Source organism: Rhinolophus sinicus, chromosome 15, assembly GCF_057876585.1.
Source record: "Rhinolophus sinicus isolate RSI-liver-muscle chromosome 15, RSI-T2T, whole genome shotgun sequence".
Lineage (NCBI taxonomy): Eukaryota > Metazoa > Chordata > Mammalia > Chiroptera > Rhinolophidae > Rhinolophus > Rhinolophus sinicus.
In genome coordinates, this window is record NC_142515.1 from 13,277,526 (window position 1) to 13,302,410 (window position 24,885).

General features: G+C 41.4%; 1 protein-coding gene across 17 annotated transcripts in view; it reads left to right on the forward strand.

Annotated features, from left to right (window-relative positions):
- The window catches only part of ABLIM1 (actin binding LIM protein 1), a 290,923-nt gene that overhangs the window by 93,376 nt on the left and 172,662 nt on the right, over window positions 1–24,885 (forward strand). For 9 of the 17 annotated variants that reach the window (XR_012498403.2, XM_088791848.1, XM_074339002.2 and 6 more), the window contains exon 1: window positions 1,177–1,342. The exons of 3 other annotated variants lie outside the window; for them this stretch is intronic. Coding sequence is in view for 10 of the 14 variants with exons in the window: in XM_088791848.1 (XP_088647974.1) it covers window positions 1,192–1,342 (151 nt within the window). In the remaining 4 variants the exon portion in view is untranslated. Of the gene's footprint in view, window positions 1–1,081; window positions 1,343–24,885 lie in introns of those variants that run through there. 5 more of the 17 variants (XR_012498401.2, XR_012498399.2, XR_012498397.2 and 2 more) reach the window with 4 other exon arrangements.

The window sequence follows — 24,885 nt, forward strand, 5'->3', positions numbered from 1 at the left end:
ACCCATGCGTCTGGCTGTCCCCAGAGCCATTTCAAAGCAAAACTAAAAGAGCCATCTAGATGGGAAGAGAGTAAGCCGGGAATGTTCGATTAATCAAACTTTATATTTAAACCGTGTGATCATATAGTCTTTGCTTTCAATGGGTAGGTTATGGGCTTCGTATTACATTAATATCTCAGAATGGGTGCTGGGTTTATGTCTTTATTGCAGGAATTAAATGCCCCACCCTCACACTTAAAACAATTATGCCAGTTTCCTTCTACCTCTTAGCCAATACATGTAGCTGATGCTGGGGAGATTTGTGCTAAGTGTCTCTTCCCGTTTAAACTGTCTTGATAATGTTTCCAATTTGCAAAAGCCCCGGTGTTCAAAAATAACTGGGAGAAAAGTTGCACTGTGGGGGGCCGGTAATCCAAGCTGGCATCAGGGCATTACTGACTAAAGGAAAAAAATGCCTCTTTCCTGAGCCTTTCCGGATGAGGTCATTGTTTTCAGACCGCCTGTACCTAATATAAAAGGGCTCAAAGTCCAAGACTTGAGCTGTTTGTCAGGGAACAACGTCCAAAGCCGTGACAAATAGCCAGGCCGATAGTAAAAGAAGCCTCCCCAAGTTATTCTATTTTTATTATATCCTAGTACTAAAAAACAAGTAAGAAAAAGCCCATCTGGTGAGACGGTAATTCATTAAGTGAAAAGAGGAGGCAGAAGGCTTAGGAAAATCGATCCTTTTCTTTCTTTCTCTCATATGTTTGAGTTATTATGAAATGACAGTGACCAAAATCTGGATTCTGGATTGTGCAGAGTGGAGGAGAATCCCAGGAACATTCTGGGTGTGTTTTAATAGTGGCTTCCTAAAAAGGCCCGTTTTCTGCAGGTATGCTCTCCGTGAGCTCATGTGTTCTTAAGAGTGGTCTTTAGAATTGGTAGGAGACAGAGTGGGGGAAGAGAATAGAGTTTGAGGTTTCTATACAGGAGGAAAGACCTTGAATCACACAGGAAAGTCCTCATTCTTCCGGAGCTGGCTATGGCACACCCTCTGGGTGGCACACCCCTCTCCCGAGTCCAACTCAGCCCACAAACTCCTGGGAGGAAAGCCAGGGCCCGAGCCTTTCTTTTAGGAGTGGATGCAGTCTTACGTGTGTCAGCTACCTAGTGAAGAAACCCTGACATCTCAGAATTTTGTGCCTGGCAATGACCTGGGAACCAACTGAGCTCATGGACCCTCATCACGTGGTCGAACACAACCAAGGTCTGACTGTCCATTTGGGGAACTCGGTCTGTGTGCTGTCAGACATGGACCATGTCGTTAAAGATGGGAAGGGATGCGGGGACTTTTCAATTGGTAACAATTGTTCTACGCTTATTATATGCTAACATATTAACACCTAATCTGTTTATGTGCATAACATGTTTGTACAAAATGCATATCTTACGTATCAACATATTTATAGAAACCATTAATATAATAGGATTTAAAAATCGATGTGACTGTTTTGTGGCAGGAGTGGAGATAAATTAAATCAAATTAAATTTCGGTCGGTTGGCCTATCGGAGCACTTTACAAGGAGTCTCAGTGACTGTGGGTAATCCCTGGGATTTTCTGCTCATGTGCTCTTTTTGCTTTCATCCTCCACTTCCATGGCAGTGCCTGTGTTAACAGCTTTGAGATGAATGCTTTCTTCCTCCTTACGATGTGGTTTTTGTCTCCGTGGGAAGGGCAGGCTGGGAACTTTGTTTGGATTTGGATTCAGTCCCTAGAATGCGTCCCCTACAGTTGTGTCTGATGGCAGAGTCCGTTCCCTGGTGAGGCTGGCTTCAGGAGTGGTCCCCTGCATCCTGTTCTGCTCCCCAGAGACCAGCAGCCAACACCACAGCTTCACAGGTAGCCCAACACAATCCTGCCAGCTGTTCCATTGAAACCCGCAGACTGTGTGGATTCATGCTGTTCCTTTTGATATCAGACCCCGTCAGATAAGCGATTGTCACTTATTTTGGTTTCTGGAGAGTCAGCTGGCCGGTCCTTCCATGTAAGGCAGATACGCTTTTAACCCTCCCGCCTTCACTTCCGAGCGCCTGTTCTTCTCAGTTTACCAGGGCCTGCAGTGAGCTCAGGTTTGCTTTCCTACCCAGGACAGGTAGAACTGGGAGCCTAGGTACGCTACACTTCACATGTTCACACTTGCGGAGAGGTACAAAGGAATTGGAGCTTGGCACACTCAGTAACTGATGAATAATTCATGGTGGCTTCTTGGGCCGTAACATTTTCTCCTGTAAAGGAACATTATTTTGAAAGGCAATGCTGATTGAAAAATCTGGAAATGTGCTTTTGTATTTATTGATCTGCCTCGGTCATTCACTGGGAAGACAAAAGTTGACAAACGTCAGGATAATAAAATTTAAAGCTGACCATGGCCCCCGTGTGGGCAATAAGCCAAGAACTCTGCCCCGCCTTCTTCCTCCCCTGTTCTTTCTGAAGTGTAACATCACCTGATGTTGACAAAAAGCCTCTACGTTTTTGGACACTCTCGGGGCTCTCCTGGAAGATAGACTGAATTGTAATGATAGCGCTCTGCGTATTAATTAGTATTAATGTGTTACTGATATTTACAGTTGGAAACTATGATTTGATGGCTTTTCCTAACTGAAAGGGGTTTTAGAGATAAAATCAAAATATCTAAAGATGCCTGTATGTCTTTACTTGAATAAATTTGAAATCCTGTTTTCCTTACACTGTAAATAGAGTAGATTTTAATTTTGATGTCCTGGAAAGATAGGGAAGGTTTGGGGAAATCTTACATGACAGAGAGATTATAAGTAAACAGAGTAAGTCGTGTATCAGGTTATATATATATATATATATTTTTTTTTTTTTATTTATTTATTTTTTTAAGTGAGCCAAGTGGAAACACAAGGAATTTCATTTCTCCGTTTTTTGCTACTATCCTCCTTTCGACTCCATGGAGTATTTTTAAGGTGTTTGGAATCTTTCCACATGCAGCCAGCTGGAACCACAGAAAATGCATACCTGGAACACCCAACAGTTGACTTGACTCTCCGTCGTAATTAAATTGGAATTTGGCAAATTACACTGAGGTTTTAAAATAGGAACACCTTATGTTTGAAACATAAGGGGTTTACTCTGCATTGTTTTAAAAGTACTTTCCATGGGGAATATTGACAATATAGTTTAATTACTTTTTTTTAATAGAAGGATATTTTGAAAGGATGTATAATGAATAAGTTTGACAGTGTTTAAATTGGTCTCTGATTCTTGTAGCTGAGTCCATGATGCTTTAAAACAAGAATGCTTTCACTGGCTCCTGTATCCCTCGTTAATAAGAGTCCATCCTCCTGTCCTTTATCTCCTGGCACACCTTGAGGACATTAGCTAGTTAGGTGACTGTTGATATAAGACTTTGATATAAGGATATACGCGCATCTGCTCTAAAGGGTGTACTGAGAGCTAATGCTTACATACAATTAATAGTAACTTAGGCATCTGAGATATCCAGCCTTCTAGTCCTTTATATTGAAATCTAACTGCTGAGATGTACTTCTCCATCGTTAATATACTTTAAAGGTTGGAGTGATACTTAGAATATTAATTCAGAATATTGGAATTTAGCAAGACTTCTCTCTAAAAACCATTCATTTCCAAAAAAGAAAAAATGCAACATGCTAATGATGAACACTCCTTTTAGGTTTCCTGTGAGAGGACAGAATGCTGGGCAGGGTTTTCTGCTTTAACAGGCAAGCACAGCTGCCACTGCAAATGAGCTCTGCTAAGGTCAGAGACCAGTGGGTCAATTAGAACATGACATTTCCAGGGACATGCCCAAGCAGTGGGAGCAGACCCCAGGAGCACTGAACTTTGGGTTTGCAGAAAACAGTTAAGGATAGCATGGGCCTTGAGAGTGCCAGTTTGCTTCTCCCCTCCCCCAGGGTCCATGTTCACAGGCTTCCCAGGCTTGTGACCACACCAGGGGACCTTGAAGATCTTAACAGAACAGAAACTCCCCAGGCTTGGTGTTACTCTCCTTTATAATGGGATGGGAACCATACCTCATGCTGACGTGTGAATTGAAGTGATTTAGAGAGTTAGAAGGTGAAGAGGGATACACAGTGCTCTTGGGAAAAGGCTGCCATGTTTGCATAGTGGTATTATTTTGTGGGAAACACATCTCTATGGACTATTTTCAAATGGTTTAAATTGTCTGTGCTCCCGTTTTTTTCATATGTAAGATGTTTCTAGCTCTATGAACACTCAGGGGCACATACAGCTTCATGAATTTAATTAGCCATTTACTTTTGAGGCTCTTGGCCTCACCCATGGCTTTATTTATTTACTTACATATTTATTTGTTTAACTTTACGGGCAGTCTCACGGTAATAGTCTGTCTCTAATTGGGAGCTTCCTCAGGGAGGGTGTGCTCATGTGTCAGAGCCCTCCCTGGATTTGGCATTGGAGCAGCTCATTAACGTTCTGTTTGTTATCATTAATTGCCTAAGTATCTTTTCAGTAGGCGGCAGGCACTGAGCTAGATACTATTCAGAATAAATCTCTGTCATTTAGAATCTATAGTCTTGGGAGGATCACCGGCATGTGTGCCAAAGATGTGCTAGGCAACTAACCAACACGAGAAATTAGTAAGTTCCTGGGCAGGGTGAAGAATGGAAGTATTGGAATATAAGGTGTAAGAGGATGTAGTCACCTGTGGGGGTTGGGATGCTGGCTAGGGAAGGCCTGGGGGTGCCTTGGGCTATAAATGACCCCACAGGCTTCCAGGGGCACAATCTGACCACAGGTCACTTCTCACCACGGCTCCAACATGGGGGCAAGGTGCCTCTGGGCCTCAGGTACCATCTCTGCTCCTTCCTCATTGCCAGAGACACCAGGGATTGGGGATTTATTTTCCCCTTGCTAAAATGACTATTTGGTGAACTTCCAAGTTCTGTTTTCTAATATAAATGTATAATTATGGACTTGAAGAAGGAAAGTGTGTTCCTTTTGGACACAATGTTAAATAAGCTCTTGAGAGGTTTCGTTCATCTCTAGGCTTGGATACCTACCAGCTGTGGAATGTTGAGCAAGTGCCTTAGTTTCTCCAAGCCTCAGTTTCCACATCTATAAAATGGAGCTAATAGTAATACCTGCTTAATAAGATTGTGAAGATTAAATGAGGGTGTCTGTAAACCCCATGGCACAGTGCCTCGCACGTAGTAATGAACAGGTTATATAATTAGCAATTATAGTTCCACCTGAGAAATCCAGATGCTTCCAAATTAGTTATATTGTTGCATAGTGCTTTGGAATCCAAGGCCTTGGTTCTAGTTTGCTTTTTTTTTTTTTTTTAATGTGTGTGTTTTATTTATTTTTAATTATACAAATCATAGAAGAATAAACTTTGGTTGTAAAAATTTCAAACAGCTTATGAAAGGCAGAAAGCTTCCCTGGACCACCATCCAAACTTGGGGGTAATTACTCTTGGTTTCATGTATTCATTTTATTTTCATCAGTGTAATGCATGTTCCTAGTTTTAAAGGTCAAATAGTGTCTTCTCCCATGAATGGGAGACAAAGGAATGAGAGTCAAGGAGTCCAGAGTTTTCCTGGCCTGACTTCTATGATGGCTGAAATTGTGGCATTTCTGTGACAGAATGTGGCTTTTCTAAGTGAGACTTTCTACCTTTTTATTTTTTATGGCTGAATAAACTTGCAATCAATTAAAGGTTTAAAATATTTATGACTTGACCTGTTTGGAAGAGATAATTAAAAGTACTCGAGAGAGGTCTGGTAATCCCCTAAAACAAGAGTCAACAAACTTTTTCTATAAAGAGCCAAGGGTAAAATTTTAGGTTTTACTGAATATGAGACCCATGTCATTACTACTCCTGTTTCTCCCTTTCTTCTTTCCTCCCTCCCCCCACTTTCTCTCCAATCCTTTAAAAAGGAAGGAAAAAATGAAATAGGACCATTTGTGACAACATGGATGGATCTTGAGAGAGTAATGCTGAGCGAAACAAGTCAGACAGAAAAAGCAGAGAACCATATGATTTCGCTGATATGTGGTATATAAACCGAAAACAACAAAAGAACAAGACAAACAACTGAAAGAACAAAAACTCATAGACATAGACAATAGTTTAGGGGTTACCAGAGGGTGAGGGGGGCTCTATAAAAGGGTAAACGGGGTCTAATATATGGTGATAGAAAGAGAACTGACTCTGGGTGGTGAACACACAATGTGAGATAGAGATGATGTATTACAGATTTGTACACCTGAAATCTATGTAACTTTACTAACAATTGTCTCCCCAATAAACTTTAATTTAAAGAAAAAAAATAAAAATAAAAAGGAAAGAAGGAAATCAATGAATAAATCAATCAATCACGACCACCCTTAGCTTGGAGTAAGACAGAAATGTTCTGTGGACCATAGTTTGCTGACTCCTGCCCTAGAATTGTAGAGGAGCAATGAGTACGGAATGAATAGTCACATAAAAATGATTCAATTGCTTGAGATCACTGATAATTCCCTTTTCCTGGCTTAACCATCCACCAGAGTGTAGGTGCCATGAAGGAAGAAACTATCTAACCGTTCATCACTGTATGTCAACATCATTCTAGTACCGTGCCTGACACATAGGTGACTTTATTAAATGAAAAAGTCAAATGTTATTGTAAGGCTCCGTTAGATAATAGGCAGTCCCTTGACCCCTCTCTCCCTGTTTTTAGTGCAGCTCTTTTTCATTTATTTCAATGGTTTCTTCTGATACATGACACATGATTTTTAAAGGTGTAGCGTGCCATTTCTAGACTTTGCATTTTAGAGATTATCTATTGTGAAGAATGTTGAAGAGTTACAGCCTAAGCTTTCTTTGTCATAAGTCAATAGATTATGTCTATAATGAGATTTTAAAAATATATCAAGAGATGGCCATGTAGGCATCTTATTTAGAGAGATGGAGTTTAGTATCAGAATAAACAGCTAAAACGAGTTGAAAGAGGTGGCCTCCTCTTTCGTAGAGGAGGCCATGTCCACATCCAGGGAGAGGGACTAGAGATCCTCCAGGTTGGTGCAGCACCTCATGTCACCTTCAGCTGGTGATGGTCGGTGAGGGTTAGTCTCCTGGCAGGGAGAAGAAAGGGCGGGGAAGTGGAGGCTTCCCTCTTTCCCGTCTTCCTGTTCACCATCTCATCCTTTGTCCCTCACTTCAGCAGCACCTGGTACCTCCTCCATCTGGCCTTTCCCTGTGTCCCACAGGTTGACATCTTCCCTTCAGTTTAAGGTTAAGCTTTTTCTTCTTTGCGTTTGTCATTCATTCACTTTCTAGCTTCCAAAACTGTGTTGACATCTCTTGCTCTGCTTGAGGTTTTGTGAAGGCACAGAGATAAACACATGTTCACAGCACCATGTTTCACCAGAAGCTCAAAGTTTCTGTAGGTTTTGGCACTCAGTTACTGTCTTATACTCTATCTCCCGTTTTATTTCGTCTCCTACAATAGAATAATAAATTCACTGGTAGTAGAAGCTATGATTTTTATCTTTCAGAGAGCTCAGTTATGAGCACATGGTGGGTACTCACTAAATTCTTACTGATCACTTGATTTCTTCTCATATTTGGCTGACAGAGGACATTTATGTACATTACCTTTAAGGGTATAGTCCCATAAAAACTATGTCACTAAAAATATGTTGCAACTTTTTATTGTCCCCTTTTATATTCCAAGGAAACATATTAGTGGTATTTCCAGACAAGATACTCTTGTATGAACTAGGTATTGCTGCTTCATGAACCATTTCAAAGTTCTGAAGCTTAAAACAAAAATCATTTTTCATGCATTCTGCAGGGTTTTCTGGAGGTCGGCTGCTTTAGGCTGAATTGATGGGCCATTTGATGGGCTTACTCATTCATGTTTGGGGATCACTCTGTTCCCCACATCTCTCATCCTCCTCTTGGGACCATCAGGGTGTCCCAGCCATGTCCTCATCACGGTGAAATGAAGCAGAAGGACAAGAGAACAAGCAGAAATACGCCTGCTCTCTCGAGGCCTAAACTCAGAACTACCACACTGTCACTTCCTGCTTCGTGTATAGACCCAAGAAAATCACATGATCAAGCCCAGTCTCAAAGTGGGAGGGTGTTGTAAGGTCACAGGGCCAAGGGCTCAGGTACAAGGACGGGTGGGTGATAAGTTAGGGCCACCGATGCAATCTGCCATAGCTTCTATGCCGTGGGAGTAGCATCAGCATGAATGAACGATGATTGAAATTCACTGAAATAAAAGTCTTATGTCCCGTCAACCTGACATTTTTCATTTTTGATTAAAAAACTAAAAGACAATTCTGACCCTCAGGGACCCCAGTAATCATATTTGAGGAAGCGATCTACAGATGAAACCAATGAATACAAAGCTTATAGAGGAAAAAACTACAAAATAGAAGATTTGAATACTTTGTGTGACTAGCCTAAAGCAAGCTTTCTTTCTATAAAGAACAAGATAGTAAATATTTGAGCTTTTGTGAACCAAATGGTATCTGTTGCAGCTATTCAACTGTGATTGTCGCACAAAAGCAGCCATAGATAATACATAATTGAATGGATATGACTGTGTTCCATTAAAACTTATTTATAAAACCAGACAGCAGGCATTAGTTTATAGACCACTGGCCTAAACTATTGAAAGAAATGAAAAAGAGTCAGCTGTGGAAGACTTTTTGAAAAAGGAACACTGGTTTCAAAGGCAAGGAAAATTAGCTTACCAAGATATGTTTTAGAGATGAAATCAGAAAAAAAACTGTATGATCACTTAATAGATAAATTTTCCAACAGATTAACTTGGTTCAGTAAGAATGAAAACTCATCGCTCTTCAAAAGTAGTACTTGCTACAGATTATTTCTGCTTGTGAAAAGCCTGTTTGAAACATATTTACTAAGAATGTGAATGTTTTTGCTTAGCTGGGGAATGAGGGAAAAAAGGCTTGGAAATATAATGAAAGAAATACCTAATCAAAATGATTTGCTTTTCTGCCACTTAAAAATTTTTATTTATCTGACGTGACCTGGATTTGTGTAAAGGAACTAAAGGGATCAGTCGGGATGATTTATTTTTAATGAATAAGAAACAACATGCAGGATTCAAGTGGGTATTTTTCCACCTCAGTTGTATTTCACTTAGATTTTATGTCGCGATCTTCATGTTTTCCCCCAAATTTGAAAACAGAAAGAAACTCAAAATACTGTTGGAAAACAAAGCATTGTTTTGCTCAAAATCTTTCCTACCTGGTAATTACAGTCAGCATGTCATCAGGAACCTGCCCGTCCACAGATTTCTGCTGATTTAATCCAGATACTGAAGAATTTAGCGTGTAGCTTTAGGAAAGCAGGAAAGGAGGAATGTCCCTTGGATAAGAGTCTCAACGCTATCAAAAGTTTCTTAAAGCTTCGTATTTTTCTCAGGGTTTTTTTCTTTGTTTTTCTCTCCTGGTGGAGATGTCAAAATACACACAAAAAAAGGGGGTATTGTTTTATTTCCCTCATTTTACTATTCTTTACCGAGCTCCTGCTTTGCACCAGTCACTGTGCCAGGACCTGGGGATACAACAGGAAAAAGACAGCTATGCTTCTCTTTGCGGCGCGCAGGGGCCAGCAGCCACTGTAGCCAACAGACCACAGTGTGTCAGTGTGCCAGGGGTCCCAGAGGGAGGGAACCAGTGTGCTTGGAAGGAAGAGGATTTTCCCCAAGGTAACTAAACTCCCTCCTGATTTTACGTACATATAATTAGAACAAAACTGCACCATGAAAGGACTTAGAATTCTCCATTCCTAGTCACTATACCTGAGATTAGCAATAAAATTAAAAGGAATTCTTGGGAGGTGTTACAAACACAATAATTTGAAATCCCCTGAGTTTCATGGACAAACGCCATTTCCCAGGTAACATCATCACATAAATCCACTCTCCCTGATTACCTTACATTTTCTTTTCATTTGTGATGTACCATATGTTTTCTTCTTTCCTTGGGAAGTTCTCCTCCCTCTATTTCAGTTCATTTCCTTTCTTACTGTTATGTGTTGAGTTGTGTGCCTGCAAAAGATGCTGTGGTCCTAACCCTCAGTCCTGTGAATGTCACCGTATCTGGATGTTGGGTCCTTGCTGGTGACCAAGTTAAGACGAGCTCATTAACGCGGACCCTAATTCAACATGAATGGTGGAAAACGGGAAGTTTGGACACAGAGACAGACACACAGAGGGGAAATGATGTGAACACTCAGGGAGAGAACCAGCTACACAAGCCAAGGAACACTTGACACTACCAGAGGTGAGGAGAGAGGTCTGAAACAGATATTCCCTCTCAGCTCTCAGAAGGAACCAACCCTGCTGTCACCTTGACCTCAGACTTCCAGCCTCCGCAACTGTGAGGCAATACATTTCTGTTGTTTAAGCAACCCAATTTGTGGTCCTTTGTTAAGGCAGTTCCAGGAAATGAAAACATTTATCTAATGCATAAAGTAGTTGTAAGCATGCCAGGCATTAATGTATGCAAATAAATGCGAAGAATAGTGGCCGTCTCATAGGATGATTTTATTACAGCGTAGGTTTCAGCCTGGGAGTCACCAACAGGGGACCATTTACCAATGATGACAGCTCTTCCGTGACTGTGGTTACCTGTGTACATCTGGGACACAGGGAACATCTAGTTATCACCAAGCAGATAAAGAGGACTTGCCACCATCATGTGAGAGCCATGGAAAGAACTGTGTGTTCACATAGCCAGAGAGCCCCCGGGAGGGAGTAAGCCAAGAAGAATCAAGTGAGGGATCTGCCAAGAAACTGCCTAAGCTCCAGCCTTCCAATAAACTTGCTGATGTTCTGTCTCTTCATGGAAAAGAACAGTTTACTTGCAGTCTCTGTGCGGCTCTCAGAGCATTCATATCAATTTCTGAGTTTGAAGGTTTTAACAGTTTGTTGTTTTTCTCCCTTTTTCACTTCCACAGTAACATTAAAAATAACAATAATTAAGAAAGCTACAATTTTTTGAGTGCTGATTCTGTGGCATGTGCATATACCAAGTCTTTACATGCCAGATTATTTTAGATTATCTTCTTCAATGGTCTCAACACCTCTGGGAAGGAGACACTATTACCCATTTTACAAAGGAGAAAACTGTAGCTTGCAGAAGGGTCTTGCCCAATATCGGGGCAGATTCAGACCTTGAATCCAAGTCTAATTGCAAAGTTTTTCCTCTTACTGCCTCTTGGCAACCTTGACACAAAGTAGCCAACACAATGAGAAGATTTTTATAGTTAAAATGTACGTTTGAAATACCAACTACTCAACTTATTCTTAAGGACTGAGACCAAAGGTATATACAGAAGGTCCCCCATCAGGCCATGGTTTGCTAACCAGCTCATCTGCTTTACCTTTTTAATTGTTTTCTTCTCAATACATTTGCCTGAATTTTTTGCTTGTAATGCCTTTTGTAACACATTTTTAGAAACCACTCTAGGAATTTAATCTTTAATGAAAATAAAAAGGAATCCAATAAGTAATTTTTAAACACCTCCTATAGGCCATAGTGGCTAGGTAACTGGGGAAACAGTGGATATGGTCCCTGCTCTTAGGGTGCTCCTTACAGGTTTGGGGAAGGACAGATGTTATACAGATAGTTGTATAATCATAACTTTGGTGTCGTGAGGAAGTATACAGTGTACTAAGAGAATTTCATTGAGGCTAGAAAGCCTCATAGAGGAGGTGACCTTTAGGCTGGCGCCTATTTGATAAATAGGAATGAACATGGCAGTGAGGGGGGAGCCATACAGACTGCCTGGCAGAGGAAAGAGTGTGTATGAGGTCCCTGACATGGGACCCAAGTTCAGCACATTCAAGGAGCTGAAAGGAGGCCACCATGATTACAGCATAATGAGTGAGGATGAAGGCTTCAAGGAATAAGGCAGGGATGCTTGTCAGTGCGTGCTGCGGTAAGAATTTTGGATTATATTGTCTAAAGTCTAAATATTGAAGGATTGATGTACAAATAATATGGTAAAGATTTTTTAATTAAAAACATGATTGCAGGGTTGGCCCGGTGGCTCAGGTGATTGGAGCGCATGCTCCTAATGTCGAGGTCGCCAATTTGATTCCCACATGGGCCAGTGAGCTCCGCCCTTACAGCTAAGATTGTGCACAACAGCTCTCCCTGGAGCTGGGCTGCTGTGAGCAGCCGGAGATTGGCATGGGCTGCTGTGGGCTGCTGTGAGCTGCCAACCGATCACCAGTGACCAACTGCCTCAGCCGGGGGAGCGCAAGGCTCATAACACCAGCATGGGCCAGGGAGCTGTGTCCTCCACAGCTAGACTGAGAAACAACGGCTTGAACCAGAGTGTGGGTGGGAAGGGCGGAAGAAGGGGAAAAAAAAATGATTGCAAGTAAATCTGAATGGCAGTGTGGTGTTGATGGAAAAATTTTTGAAAAATAGGGAAACGAAAGACAATAGAGTATAGAAATAGTCCCACACACATATTGTCATTTGACTTACAACAAAAGTGCCACTGCAATTCAATGCAGAAAGGATGGACTTTTCATTAAATGGTGCTGGAGCCATTGGCTATCCATGTGGGGGGTGGGGTGGGGATGTAGGGGGAATGAACCTGGATCTCTATCTCAAACCATTTACAAAAATTAATTTGAGATGGAACATAAAAGTGAAAGCAATCAAGATTCTGGAAAAAATATAGGAGAATATCTTCATAACCATAAATGAAACAAAGATTTTCCCAAAAGAACCAAAAGAAGCACTTGCTGTAAAAAAAAAAAAAAAAGTTGTTGTTACATTGAATTTTATTAAAATTAGGAATCCATACTTCACAAATCCATACCTCTCTCTGAGAAACAATGAGGATATCACTTCACAAAAGAGAATATCCCAAATCACCAATAAGCATGTAAAAATTGTCTCACCATCATTGGTCATAATCAAAATGCAAGTTAAAACCCCAATGAGACACCATTATTATCTATTGGAATGGCTAAAATTAAAAGGACTGATAATACTAAGTATTGATGAGATTGTGGAACAACTGGAATTCTCCTACGTCGCTAGTGGGGATATAAAGTAAACTAATCACTTTGGAAAAATGTTTGGCAGTAACTTCAGAAGTTAACATACATCTACTCTACCTCAGTAAGAAATATGATCAAAAAAAGGGAGTGTGTATGTCTGCTAATGGACTTGTACAATAATAGCAGATTTATTCATAATAGCCCAGATTGGAAAAACTCCAATGTCCCCAAACAGGAGAATGGATAAATTAGTTGTGGTATAGTCTTTCAATGGAATATTATGCCCCCCGAAAAAATAAAACCAAAAACAAACAACAGAAACACTACTGATACAATAACATGGGTGAATTGAACATGCTGACTGAAAAGAACCAAACATGGACGAGCACATACTGTATGAATTGTCTTGAGGTTCAAAAGACAAAACTGATCCACTCTGCTCAGTCAGAATAGGGGTTGCCTAGAGGGAGGGTTATGCAGTATTGACTGGGTACAAAGGAACCTCTGGGGTGTTAAGAATGTTCTAGATCTTGGAACGGCTAGATGACTCAGTTGGTTAGAGCGCGAGCTCTGAACAACAGGGTTGCCGGTTCGATTCCCACGTGACCCAGTGAGCTGCGCCCTCCACAACCGGATTGAAGACAATGAGCTGCCGCTGAGTTTCAGGAGGGGCAGCCAGATGGCTCAGTTGGTTAGAATGCGAGCTCTCAACAACAGGGTTGCCGGTTCAATTCTCGCATGGGATGGTGGGCTGCCCCCCCTGCAACTAAAGATTGAAAATGGCCACTGGACTTGGAGCTGAGCTGCGCCCTCCACAACTAGACTGAAGGACAACAACTTGGAACTGATAGGCCCTGGAGAAACACACTGTTCCCCAATATTCCCCAATAAAAAAAATTTTTTTTTTTAAAGTGTTCTAGATCTTGATCTGGGAGGTGGTCACTGGTTGTACACATGTAAAAATTCACTGTGCCATGTGCTCAAGATTTGTGAACTTTACTGCATGTAAGATATATTTCAATAAAAAATTTTATATTAAAAATTAATTCAATAGGTTTGAATGGCACAGGTGAAAGTTTTGATAAACGAGAGTTATAAATTGCATATGTAATATGATCTAAACTACATAAAAGATTTCATGGAAAAAAACTGAAAGAAAATATACTGAAGAATTAACAGTGGTTTCTGGATGGTAGGCTTGTGTTATTTCCATTTCTTTATAGTTTTCAGTGTTTCTCGAATTTTTCTTTAATGAAATATATTACTTCAATATCAGAAAATGAAATGGAAGAAATTGTAGCTAAAAAGATATTTGATATAACTTGACCCTCAATTAGAAATCAAGTTTGAAAATTTGGGGATAAAGTAGCAATTCAGAAAGGGGCAAATTCATAGGGTTGTGAGTTAGAGAAGGCTCCATAGAGCAGTAAACACAAGAGAAGCTGGGACAGCATTTAGGGAAGGAAGGGAGTGTTTGAAGGCAGGGATGGGGGTTAGTCAGTTCACCTTGTGTGATGTTTCCTTGGGCCTGTGTTGTTCCTCAGCCTAAATTGATCTGACTTTGTTTCCACCCGCTTCACAGATTCTGTGGTCCTTCAAGTATGTAATTGCCTTGTCTTCAACTCTAACATGACTTTTTCAAAGCCATTTGTAATTTTTATTCTTAAAAAAAGCTCTTCTCATATCCTTTTATATTTTCAGGCATTACCATTTACTCTGTTCTCTATTTTGAGGATGCATTCCCCGCTCCCACTTTCCCCACCCCCCGCTGTTTCTCCATATGCCAATGTGAGTTTAAAAACTAATTGTGCCAAGCTATTCTCTCCTCCTGAAAAATAAATAAAAGGACACCCCCCCACACACATACACACACACGCACACGGAGCTCCAAAGGATCCATCTGTCCTGTTGAAGACATCCACCACCCACTTCATCCTGGTACAGGCTATTTTTGTTTACTTTGTCTTGAGAGCTCCTATATTGGAAGCCTTTAAAGAGTACTTTGGTTTCCATCAGAAAATAAAAAGCAAAGCATTTTGTTCTTCTGTTTTATACCGATTGCCCGGCTATGTGCAAAGAAATGCTCGATAAATGCTGATTGAATTGCATTTGTACAGATCACTGTCCATACCACATTCAGAGTTTTCTGGGCACATTGTCACTGATGGGTGCACACTGGTAATTATGAAGTAGGTTGTGGAAGGGGTAATATTCTTTAGACTTCAATATTTTTCTGAATCTGTTCTCTGCAAACCTATATCCTGTCAGTGAGTTTAATTACTACATTTTCAAATTTTGTTTGTTGAATTGAAGTCTCTGTGATTTGTTGTTGTTGTTTTTAACTGCTTCTTTTCTTGGCAGGGTAAGTAATAGTGTTATGCTGCGTTACTGGAAATTTCAATCAATAAAATGTATGTGTCGTTAATTAGAATGCTAGGAAGTACTGCTGAGTTGGACCATTTAGTTAATGCAGAATGCTAAGAGGTTCAAGCATTTATGTGCGGAGGGTCAGATGGAGTACACTGAGTCTAGATGGGAAATTTTAATGTTTTTTTCCTAGATAACCTATATGAAGTATTCATTTTAAGGTCCAATGTTCATAAATGTTAATGAAGCACCTCTCTGGGAGCAGACACAGAAATGAGGGAGACCACATTTGCTTTCAAGAAATTTGTGGTCCTGTGATTTGTTTTCTTTCCTCCAGCCCATACTTCAGTGGCCATCTTCAACTTTGACGTTTTCCCTGAAATCCAGAGCAGCATTTCCAGTTGACTGCTGGACCCCATGCCGTGATGTTCTGATGACATCTTCAACTTCTTATTACATCTGAAATTAGCTCATTATCACTTCTTTCCACCAAAATAATTTTCTTTCCTATGTCTCTTGGGACAGTATTTAGGGGAGGGTGTGTTGAAGGCAGGGATCGGGGTTGGTCAGTTCACCTTGGGTCTGTGATGCTTCCTTGGGCCCGTCTTCCTCAGCCAAGTTGGTCTGACTTTGTTTCTATCCACTTCATGGATTCTGAGGTCCTTCAAGTATGTAATTGAGTTTAATTACTACATGACTTTACTTATTTCTAGTCACTTAAGCACTAATCTTTGGGGTTCTAAGCAAACCTCTTGTATTAGAGTTCCGCCTTATAGTAAACATCTATATCTTTTCATTCTGGCCATTTGTCCATTGGAGTCACCTCCCATAAACACTGCCCATCCTCATTGCAACTGGGTGTATGAATCCATGCAAGAAAGGGATGGCTCAGTGGGGTACTCGGTACTTGTGGAAAGGTCTTAGAACTATCTTGCTTTGCTTAGCTACTAATAACTTTGTCTTAGTCCACTTGCCCTTGTTTGTCAAACTTATCATCTCCCTTCCCACCTCAGCCTCGGCTTGGCGCTCTCCTTTTTCCTCCTCCCCAATGCTGATGCATAATTGACTACTTCCCCATTTCTATTTCCCTTTTTGAGTCAGTATTTCCAGAGAATAACTCTTCCAGTGGAGTCCCTCCCCCAACCACTGCCCCTTCTCATTTGGCACAGTCTGATATGATATCAACACGGGTATGCTTTGGTACTCCACAAGTAGGTATTACATTTGTTCTCATTTCCAAAAGTTCATGAAATGAGTGTTTACCATGAGGTAATAACACCCAGGTTATGATTTGCTGCATATTGCAGAGAAGCTATGATTTTTGCATTGGGGGAAATGTAAGAGGTAAAACTTAGTGGGGAAATATGGATGGATCTCAAAAACATGCTGATCAAAAGAAGCTACAGGCAAAAGGGTACATACTCGATATTTCTATCTATATGAAGTTCTAGAATGTGCAAAAATGGTGATAGAAATCAGAACAGTGGTTGCCTCTGGTGTTGGGGTGGGGATTGACTGGAAAGGAACACAGGGGAACTTTCCGAGGTGATGGAAGTGTCCTATATCTTGATAGAGATGTGGGTTGCATGGGCGGATGCATTTGTCAAATTGTTAACCTAAGAGCTGTGCTTTTCAATGTATGGAAATTATACCTTAATTTCATGAAAGAGACAAAATTAAGGGGAAAAAAACTGCAGAGTTATATGTATAATAGTATCCTACTAGTGATTCAAGATAAAAGATCATATAATGTAGGTATAAACAAAATAATACAATGGAGGATGGACGTGGTCTTGTACTTGTGGCAAAGGAAAGAAAGTGGTAAAATTTGCTCTGGAGGTGCTCCTAGTACACACTCAGTTGTATGAGAATACAGGCCTTTTTTTTTTTCAGTGGTTTACGGCAAAGATGCCATAATTAAAATTCACTTTGACAAAAGAGAAGGTATGAATCTTTTACATGAAACCTTCCAATGCTTCTAAAAACCTTGCACCCCACTGCCTCCAGTACCTGCAATAAATCACAACTGTTTGGTGGTGGTGGGGGGGGTTTCCACCACAGGTTTGAAATAACTAACCCATAAGTCCCAGACTGGTAGTCCGCAAGCCATGGCAGGTCTGTGAACATGTTTTTTTAGGTTTTCTTTTTATTTGGTGGTGGACGGTGGGGGTGGTGATATGGGGAGGTGTTAGCTTTTTTTTATTTAATTCGTTGCAAATGTTTGAAACTTGGGAGGTTTCACATAAACACCTGAACATCTTGGCAATACTTGGCTTGCATTCCAAAACAGCAATAATTGCCTGGATCTGAGTAGTGGCCCCTCCTTTAGGTGGGGAAGGTATTTCACACTTATCCTGCTACTCACAGGTATCACAGGACCAACCTACTATCTCAATTGTTTTAATTTCTATTTTTAGTCCTGTGAGTATTTGAATTTGCAGCCTTTGAGTTAAAATTTATAGATCCTTCCTATGTGCTAGGAACTACTAAAGGCTTTGATAGATACCTAATGGAGATACTATCACTATATTGATTTTACAGACAAGGTATTGAAGGTTTAAATACATGAAGAACTCACCTAGGTTGCCCAGTAGTGAGGGCAAAACCAGGACTTGAATGACATTTTCTTATTCCAGAGCCCAAGCATTTACCCAACACATTGTTGTTCTTTATTTTTAACCTTGGTTTCATCCATTATTTAGTACTTATCTCTGGTTAGTTGAGTTCTTGTTGGTTTCCGTATGGTTTATTTTGATAGAATAATCCCTGATCTCTGAACTCTCTTGATTGTACATCCCTAGCAGTTAAAAAAAAAAAAGCATGTTTATGTATATTATTTACTGATAAATAAGGCACTTACTCTATGTTAATATTATGTACATTGTAACGTATACACATATTTTTAAATGTTAAAGAATGTAAATATGTATATACATATATATATATAAATTAGCCATATATATATATATATATATATATATATATATATATATATATGATCTAGAATTTTCTTTCTACACTGCAATAAATTATACCCTATTTTGGCAAGATAAAATGATGCATGGACGATGATTCTGCCTGAAAGCGTCTTTCACGTCAGACTTCCAATTTTGTATCCAGTAAATTGTCCTTTCTAGATAAAGGATGCAGTAGAAAAGTCACGAGATCAGCCCAGACTGTGGAAAGACCAGAGAAAATTCTTTGTTAGAAAAAATAGTTGTCCATCTGTAGCCCATTAAAATACTGTGTTCTAAAACCTTCTACAGCCCCGAACTTCAAAGTAGTGAAAGGCGTCTTTTATTCATGTTGAAGCCTTAGATTTGCCTTTGGGGAGTTTAGATTCTCTTCAAATGTCTAATTCTGACTGTGGGTTTAGTTTCGCAGGAAGCAGTATTCTCCAAGGTCCGTTGCTCAGTCTGAGATGTGGGGGCTCCGTATGGCGTGTACCACCATCTCATCTCACAGGACCGCTGCCATGATGAACAAATGTGTGGTTATAAAGGACTTGGGTGAAATCAAACTCTGAGAGAGGCTGTTCATAATGAATCAGTGTGCAAAGCATTTGTGGGTACAGGCCCAGGGTTTTCCAGGGTTCTGACACTGAAGAAAGGATGGCAATGAGCAGACGGTTTGGAGGCAGGCATGTTTTGTGCTTGCTCAAAGGTAGTGCCACGTTATTTCTCTAAACAGAGTTGTTTGGTTCTATGTGGATGGATAGGTTCTTCCTTCTGAGACCTTATCTCTTCCCTGACCTCCCTTCCCATCCTTATGTGTGATCTGAATACAGTTTTCTTCTGGAGCATCCTCTGTCTAGATTGTTCTTTTCTGCCTTACCCTAACCCTCTTATTTTTATAGTAAGTTTTTTTTTTTTTCTTCAAGGTCCAGATTGAACCTCATATTCTCCATAATCCCACCAGCACTGGGCTGACTCCGTCTTTCCTTCTTCTGCCCTTTCATAATATCAGACGTGGCACTGAGAGTGTGGTGGGGGGAACATGTTGATATTGACACACACCCTACAGTGTCGTTGTTGGGAACAGAACAGGAATACATAAACTTGTCCAGGTCAGATGTGAAACACAAGCCACTTCTCATTCCGAAACACACTTTCTTTCATTGAGACAGAAAATTAAGAGGTACCACTAACCATATCCAAAATCTCTGAACCAACCGTTGATTGCTGTAACTATACGCGGGGGAGGCATTTAGCCAGTTGCACTCCAGGTAGGCGTATGTGTGCCTGCGTCGCCTGCTAATTCACGTGCTCTTGGAGGGCCCCTGTCTTATTCATCAGTAAGGCAGCTAACACCTGGCCTGTCACATTGCAGGCGCTCAGTAAATGTTTGTTCAATGAAGATCACTCTCTTAACCAAAGGATGGAGAAAAGCCTGATGCTGATTTTAATCAGGGCTCCTATTATATTCCTTATCTACGTTACATATTTCCTGCGACTGTCAAGTACAGGGAGTTCATCTTTTTGAAGTCAGAGTTTTAAGTCCAAAGATTGATGACCTCAAGAAAAGACACTAGTGAGCAAGAGGCCCGGATTGTGGCACAGTCAGGAAATAGATCTTCTGGGTGTCTGACATTTTCTAGTAAATTGACAGTGAACGTGAGGTTTGGCCGAGTGAGTCGGAGCTATGGTGTGTTGAGATAGATGAATTATAAACACTTTAACTTGGTCCACCGGAAACGCTTCTCTCTGCAGTTTTCCTCCGGAGGGGACCGCGGAAGGGGCTGCAGCAGGCAGGCAGCACGCACCTGCTCCAGGGCGAGCACCTCTGTCAGCAGAGGTGGGAGAAGTGCTGACACTGGGGTTTCCGGGTCCACACTCAGCTATTTATCCCACCAGCAAGGACAGCCTGTCCCTTAATGACCAACCACTGGGACAGCTTCCTATGGCCGCAGCTGGCTTGGCCCTCTCAGGCATGTGCCTGTCACAGTGCTTTGCAGCTCAGCTCTGACCAGCAGGTGGATAATTACATCCTATAGCTGCATATGTGGGACTAATTCTCAGACCCACTGGTATAGAATGTTTACATTTTCCTCTTCTATGAAAGCAGTTACTAGTGACGAAAGCATGTTTTGTCTTTGATATCAGACTTTTGTCCAAATATTGGGTACTCACAGTTCACAGAGTGAAATTGAAAATGGTCAAATTCTCTTTACAAAGCATTGAGCACCTAGCATAGTTAGAGTCCTATGTGAAGGAAACAGGGTGACAAAGGCAAGAGTCTGCTCTCTAAAAGCTTCCCAGCTAGCAGGGGAAATAAGACAGTCTCCAGGTAACCACATTACAAGGCAGGATATAGTAAATGCCATAGTAGAGCTGCCACTGGGGACAAGAAGTAAGAAATTGATTCTAATGGGAGTGATTCTGGTACCTTTGAGGGAGGAGATAACAGTTGAGTGTCATTTGAAAGCACAGGTGGATTTTCAGAGGGATCAGATGGGAGAAGCCTGAGGAATTTCAGGAAAAGAGAAAGATGCCTGGAAAGGATGCGGATTGGGGAGTATGAGGTGTGTTCAGGACACAGGGAAGGTGTGGCAGCTGGGTGAGACTGCAGTCAGGAGTGGGGGGTGGTACAGGGGTAGGGGGTGATATGTAGTCAGTAACTGTGCTTGATGCAATGTAACAGATTCGTGGGGCAGCCTTGTCTAACGTGTGGGGTCTGAGCCAGGGGGATACCTGTGACCCTCCCCCAGCTGATTCCGTCTCTGGCTGCTTCCTTGAAGGCATTCCAAGGGTGACTCCCATTGCCATTTGGAAATCTTGCCTATGGAGGGTATTGTCAGAGTGTAATGTGAGACCGTTGCTCTCTGTTAAACTAATTATGCTTCAGTCGTCAGAGTGCCTTGGTGCTCTCAATCCTGAAAGCTCAGCAGATTTTATGTAGTATCTGAATTATTAATGGAGATGATATGGAAGAGGGGGCTTGGCTGCTTGTTGCCTTTTGAGCAGGTCTTGGGCGGGTGGCATTCCGGGAAGAGAGGCAGCTGCTTGCAGAGTGATGGACGAAGCAGGCCTTTCAGAGGAAGCCTACCCAGACAGGAGCCTGTGCCAGTATGCTCAGAAAATCACAGCCTGCTTTGGAGGGATGGGTAAGACCCCTTAAGCATTGGGCTTTGCAGAGGAGATGCCCCGGGTTGTTGGTGCAGACAAAGAGAAGGACTCAGTTTATGACTTGCTGGTGGCAGGGAGCAGGTGTCGCTGCTGGAGCGGGAGAACCTCGAACGGCCCAGGCATCGTTGCCTGAGAGCCCCGTGGCTCCCCTTCCTCTGAGCCCTCCCACGAAAAAAAAATTGCTATTTCTCTGCTTAACCTGTTCTGCTTCGCACCACAATACCATCCTGAGTATTGTGAGGTGTTGTCCATGGGCCTGCTGACCTCTTTGTTTGCTCATTTCAATGAAAACAAAAGCCAAAACTGAAAAGCAAGTAATCCCATGGTCACTGATGAAGCCACAGGCTGTAAATTCAGATCATTTCCTTAGAAAACTAAATCCCATAAAGATTTGCAATTTAAAGGTGGTGATTTTCTCTCTTAATATATTTGTTTTCTTAGCAAGAAGCACGAAGATCTTACCAGATGATTTAAAGGGGTGGGTGGGGGGACATTTGTCTGGAAAAAAAAAAGACCTAAATCATTACACAGAATACAATTGAAGTCAGAGTTCATTTGTGGAGAATTGCTGTGGGGATGGACCTGTGACTGCAGAACTAAGAACAGTAGTTGAGGCATCTGATGAGCACTGGGTAGCCCCCCCCAAAATGCCTGGCTCTGAGGTTGGGGTTCATTCCATTATTGAGCTGCTGCAGGATGCAAAAGGCAGAGTGCTCAGGGCTAGAGTCCTCTGGGGCATTCACCTACTGACTGTGTCCTTTCAGAGTTTGTCATAGAAGAAGATCTTGTTTGGGTGCAATGGCACCAGCAGGATTAGGGATGTCCTATCTGATGAAATATGCATCCAGCAAAGCCCTGGGTGAAAGTTAAGCATTTGTAATTAGCATTGGCTTTGTAGTGTGGTGCATTGTGACACCTTGTTGTATAACCACACAAACTGTCCCGAAAACCACTACCCTCCTTTGTAAATGCTGTGACTGTACTTTTGTGTGGGCTGTGGCAAGAGGCTGATGTTCACACAGCAGTGGAAGAAATGGGTCCACTGGTGCTTCCTTAGGGATCTTCTCCATACTGTGCTTTCATGGACAAAGAGCTTACTGTCAGGCAAATATATTGAAAAGTATATTTCAAATATATTGAAAGTATATTTCTAAGATTGGAGGCTTGGCCTCCGCTGGGTGGTTACCCTGTACGATGTGAAAGAGTTGGGTTAAGAAGCTTAGTTCATGGGTGCCCGTCTTCACTGCTGGCTTCACCCCCCAAGCACCGGGCATCTGAACCCTTAGCTCTCTCCACCACCCAAGAATGGAGTCAGCCCCTCACATCTAAATGTATTCAGATTGTCTTTAAACGTAAACAAACTTCTGTTATCTCATCAGCCTTCTTTATGATCTGCTTTTAGTGGACCCGCTATCCTAACCTAAAATTCATCAAATATATTAAACTTCTTATATATAATTATTTTATTGAAGAAGAATTTATTTATTTTTTCTTTTACAGTCTATCAGAACACAATTGCTACTTGGACTAAATACATGGATCTATAAACTTGTCAAAAAATTTAGGGGTGGCTGAGTGTGTTCTGCTGATGCTACAGCTAAGTGTTGTGGTAGAGTCAGTGTTACAGAATTCGTTTTAGTGGGTAATGCTTAAGGACAAGCTTAAGGATCAAGAAGGCAGATGGTTTAGTCATGGAATAGTAACATGTTTTCTTGTTTAGGAGATGCTGGATTTGAAGAAAATGATGATCTTATCTTTCTAAATTCTGTATGTGTTTTTAGTGTGTATCAGAGCTTGTGTTTAATGTGTCTGCATCCAGTTTTTCTATATAAACACATACATGTGTTTCACAAACAAGCCAGGCAAACACATAAGCAGATAGCATTCACATGTTCTCAGTTTGCAAAGAGCAGAGCTAGAGGAAACTAGTCACAGGAAGAAGGAATTAATGGTAAAAACAGAGGTTCCCACACTACAGTGTGGGTCTGGGATGGGCCTCAGGCACCGGTGTTTAAACAAATTGATCCTGGAACTACAGTTTGGGAAACATCAACAGAATATCTTCCATTGTATATGCAAAGGCTCTTCGAAATAGACAAGCAAGAAGAAGGACACAGACAATAGTTTAGTGGTTGCCAGAGGGTAACGGGGGCGGGGGGTGGGGGGTGGGTGATGAGGGTAAGGGGGATCGAATATATGGTGATGGAAGGAGAACTGACTCTGGGTGGTGAACACACAATGGGATTTATAGATGATGTAATACAGAATTGTACACCTGAAATCTATGTAATTTTACTAACAATTGTCACCCCAATAAATTTAATTTAAAAAAAAAAAAAAAGAAGAAAAAAAAAAGAAGAAGGACACCTACAGAGTATTTTTCCTGCTTTGTAAAGTGTTTTTAGAGAAAGGCGTTGGAAGGATTTTTTCTGGGGGCAATGTTGTTGGTACAGGGCTTAATTCCCAAAATTTGACAACAGAAATTTTACAATGTGACTGAGGTAGCAGACGGCTCCCATATTTCCACTCTCCCAAGCTCCACCCAAGTCTGGATGCCTCTGGGACAGAGTCTGTCCCCTCCAGTCCCACTGTGCTTCCCTTTGGGCTGGAATCATTCTGGAAAATTTGGATTCTCTAGGTCTTGAACTGTGTTGCTGAATGTTGCGTTAAAGATTAGGCACTAGTAACAATCGAAGTAAGGATATCCTTGCTCTCCTTCACCTGTCTACAGCTTTGTGAAGGGACCTGATGACTGTGGTAGGAATGGTCATAGCTTAGGAGTCAGGACACCTGGCTCCACCATGGACTCGATGTGTCATCATGGGAAAGTCACTTAGCTTCTCTGAGACCTACTTCCTCACCTTAAAGTTAAAGGACTGGCATAGACCCGTGCTTCCTGAATGTTGGTCCTGGTCTGGGAACTTTGAGATATATGGGTTCCTAGGTTCCATCCCCAAAGAATCTCGCTTGGAGGTCTGGGCCAGCGCCCCAGATTTTATATTTTTCAAAAGCTCTGCAGAAGGTTCTTATGCACAGCGATATTTGGGAACCACTGGACCATATTATCTTCGAAGTCCTTTCCAGCTCTGTAATTCTATTCTGTTGAACGTATGCAAGGGTTTTAATAAAAAGAAATTGTATTAGACCATAAAAGCCAAATGACAGGAGAAAGAGTGTGGGTTTATGCACTCTGATGTGACTGTTGTGTGGCTATAGACTGTCACATATTGTGCTTAACCTTGCTGAGTGGGTGTCAGAGGGTAAATGCTCATTACCAGGGTTGTCTTTTGTATACCAGCATCCTAATTCCATGAGGATCCTGCTAGCT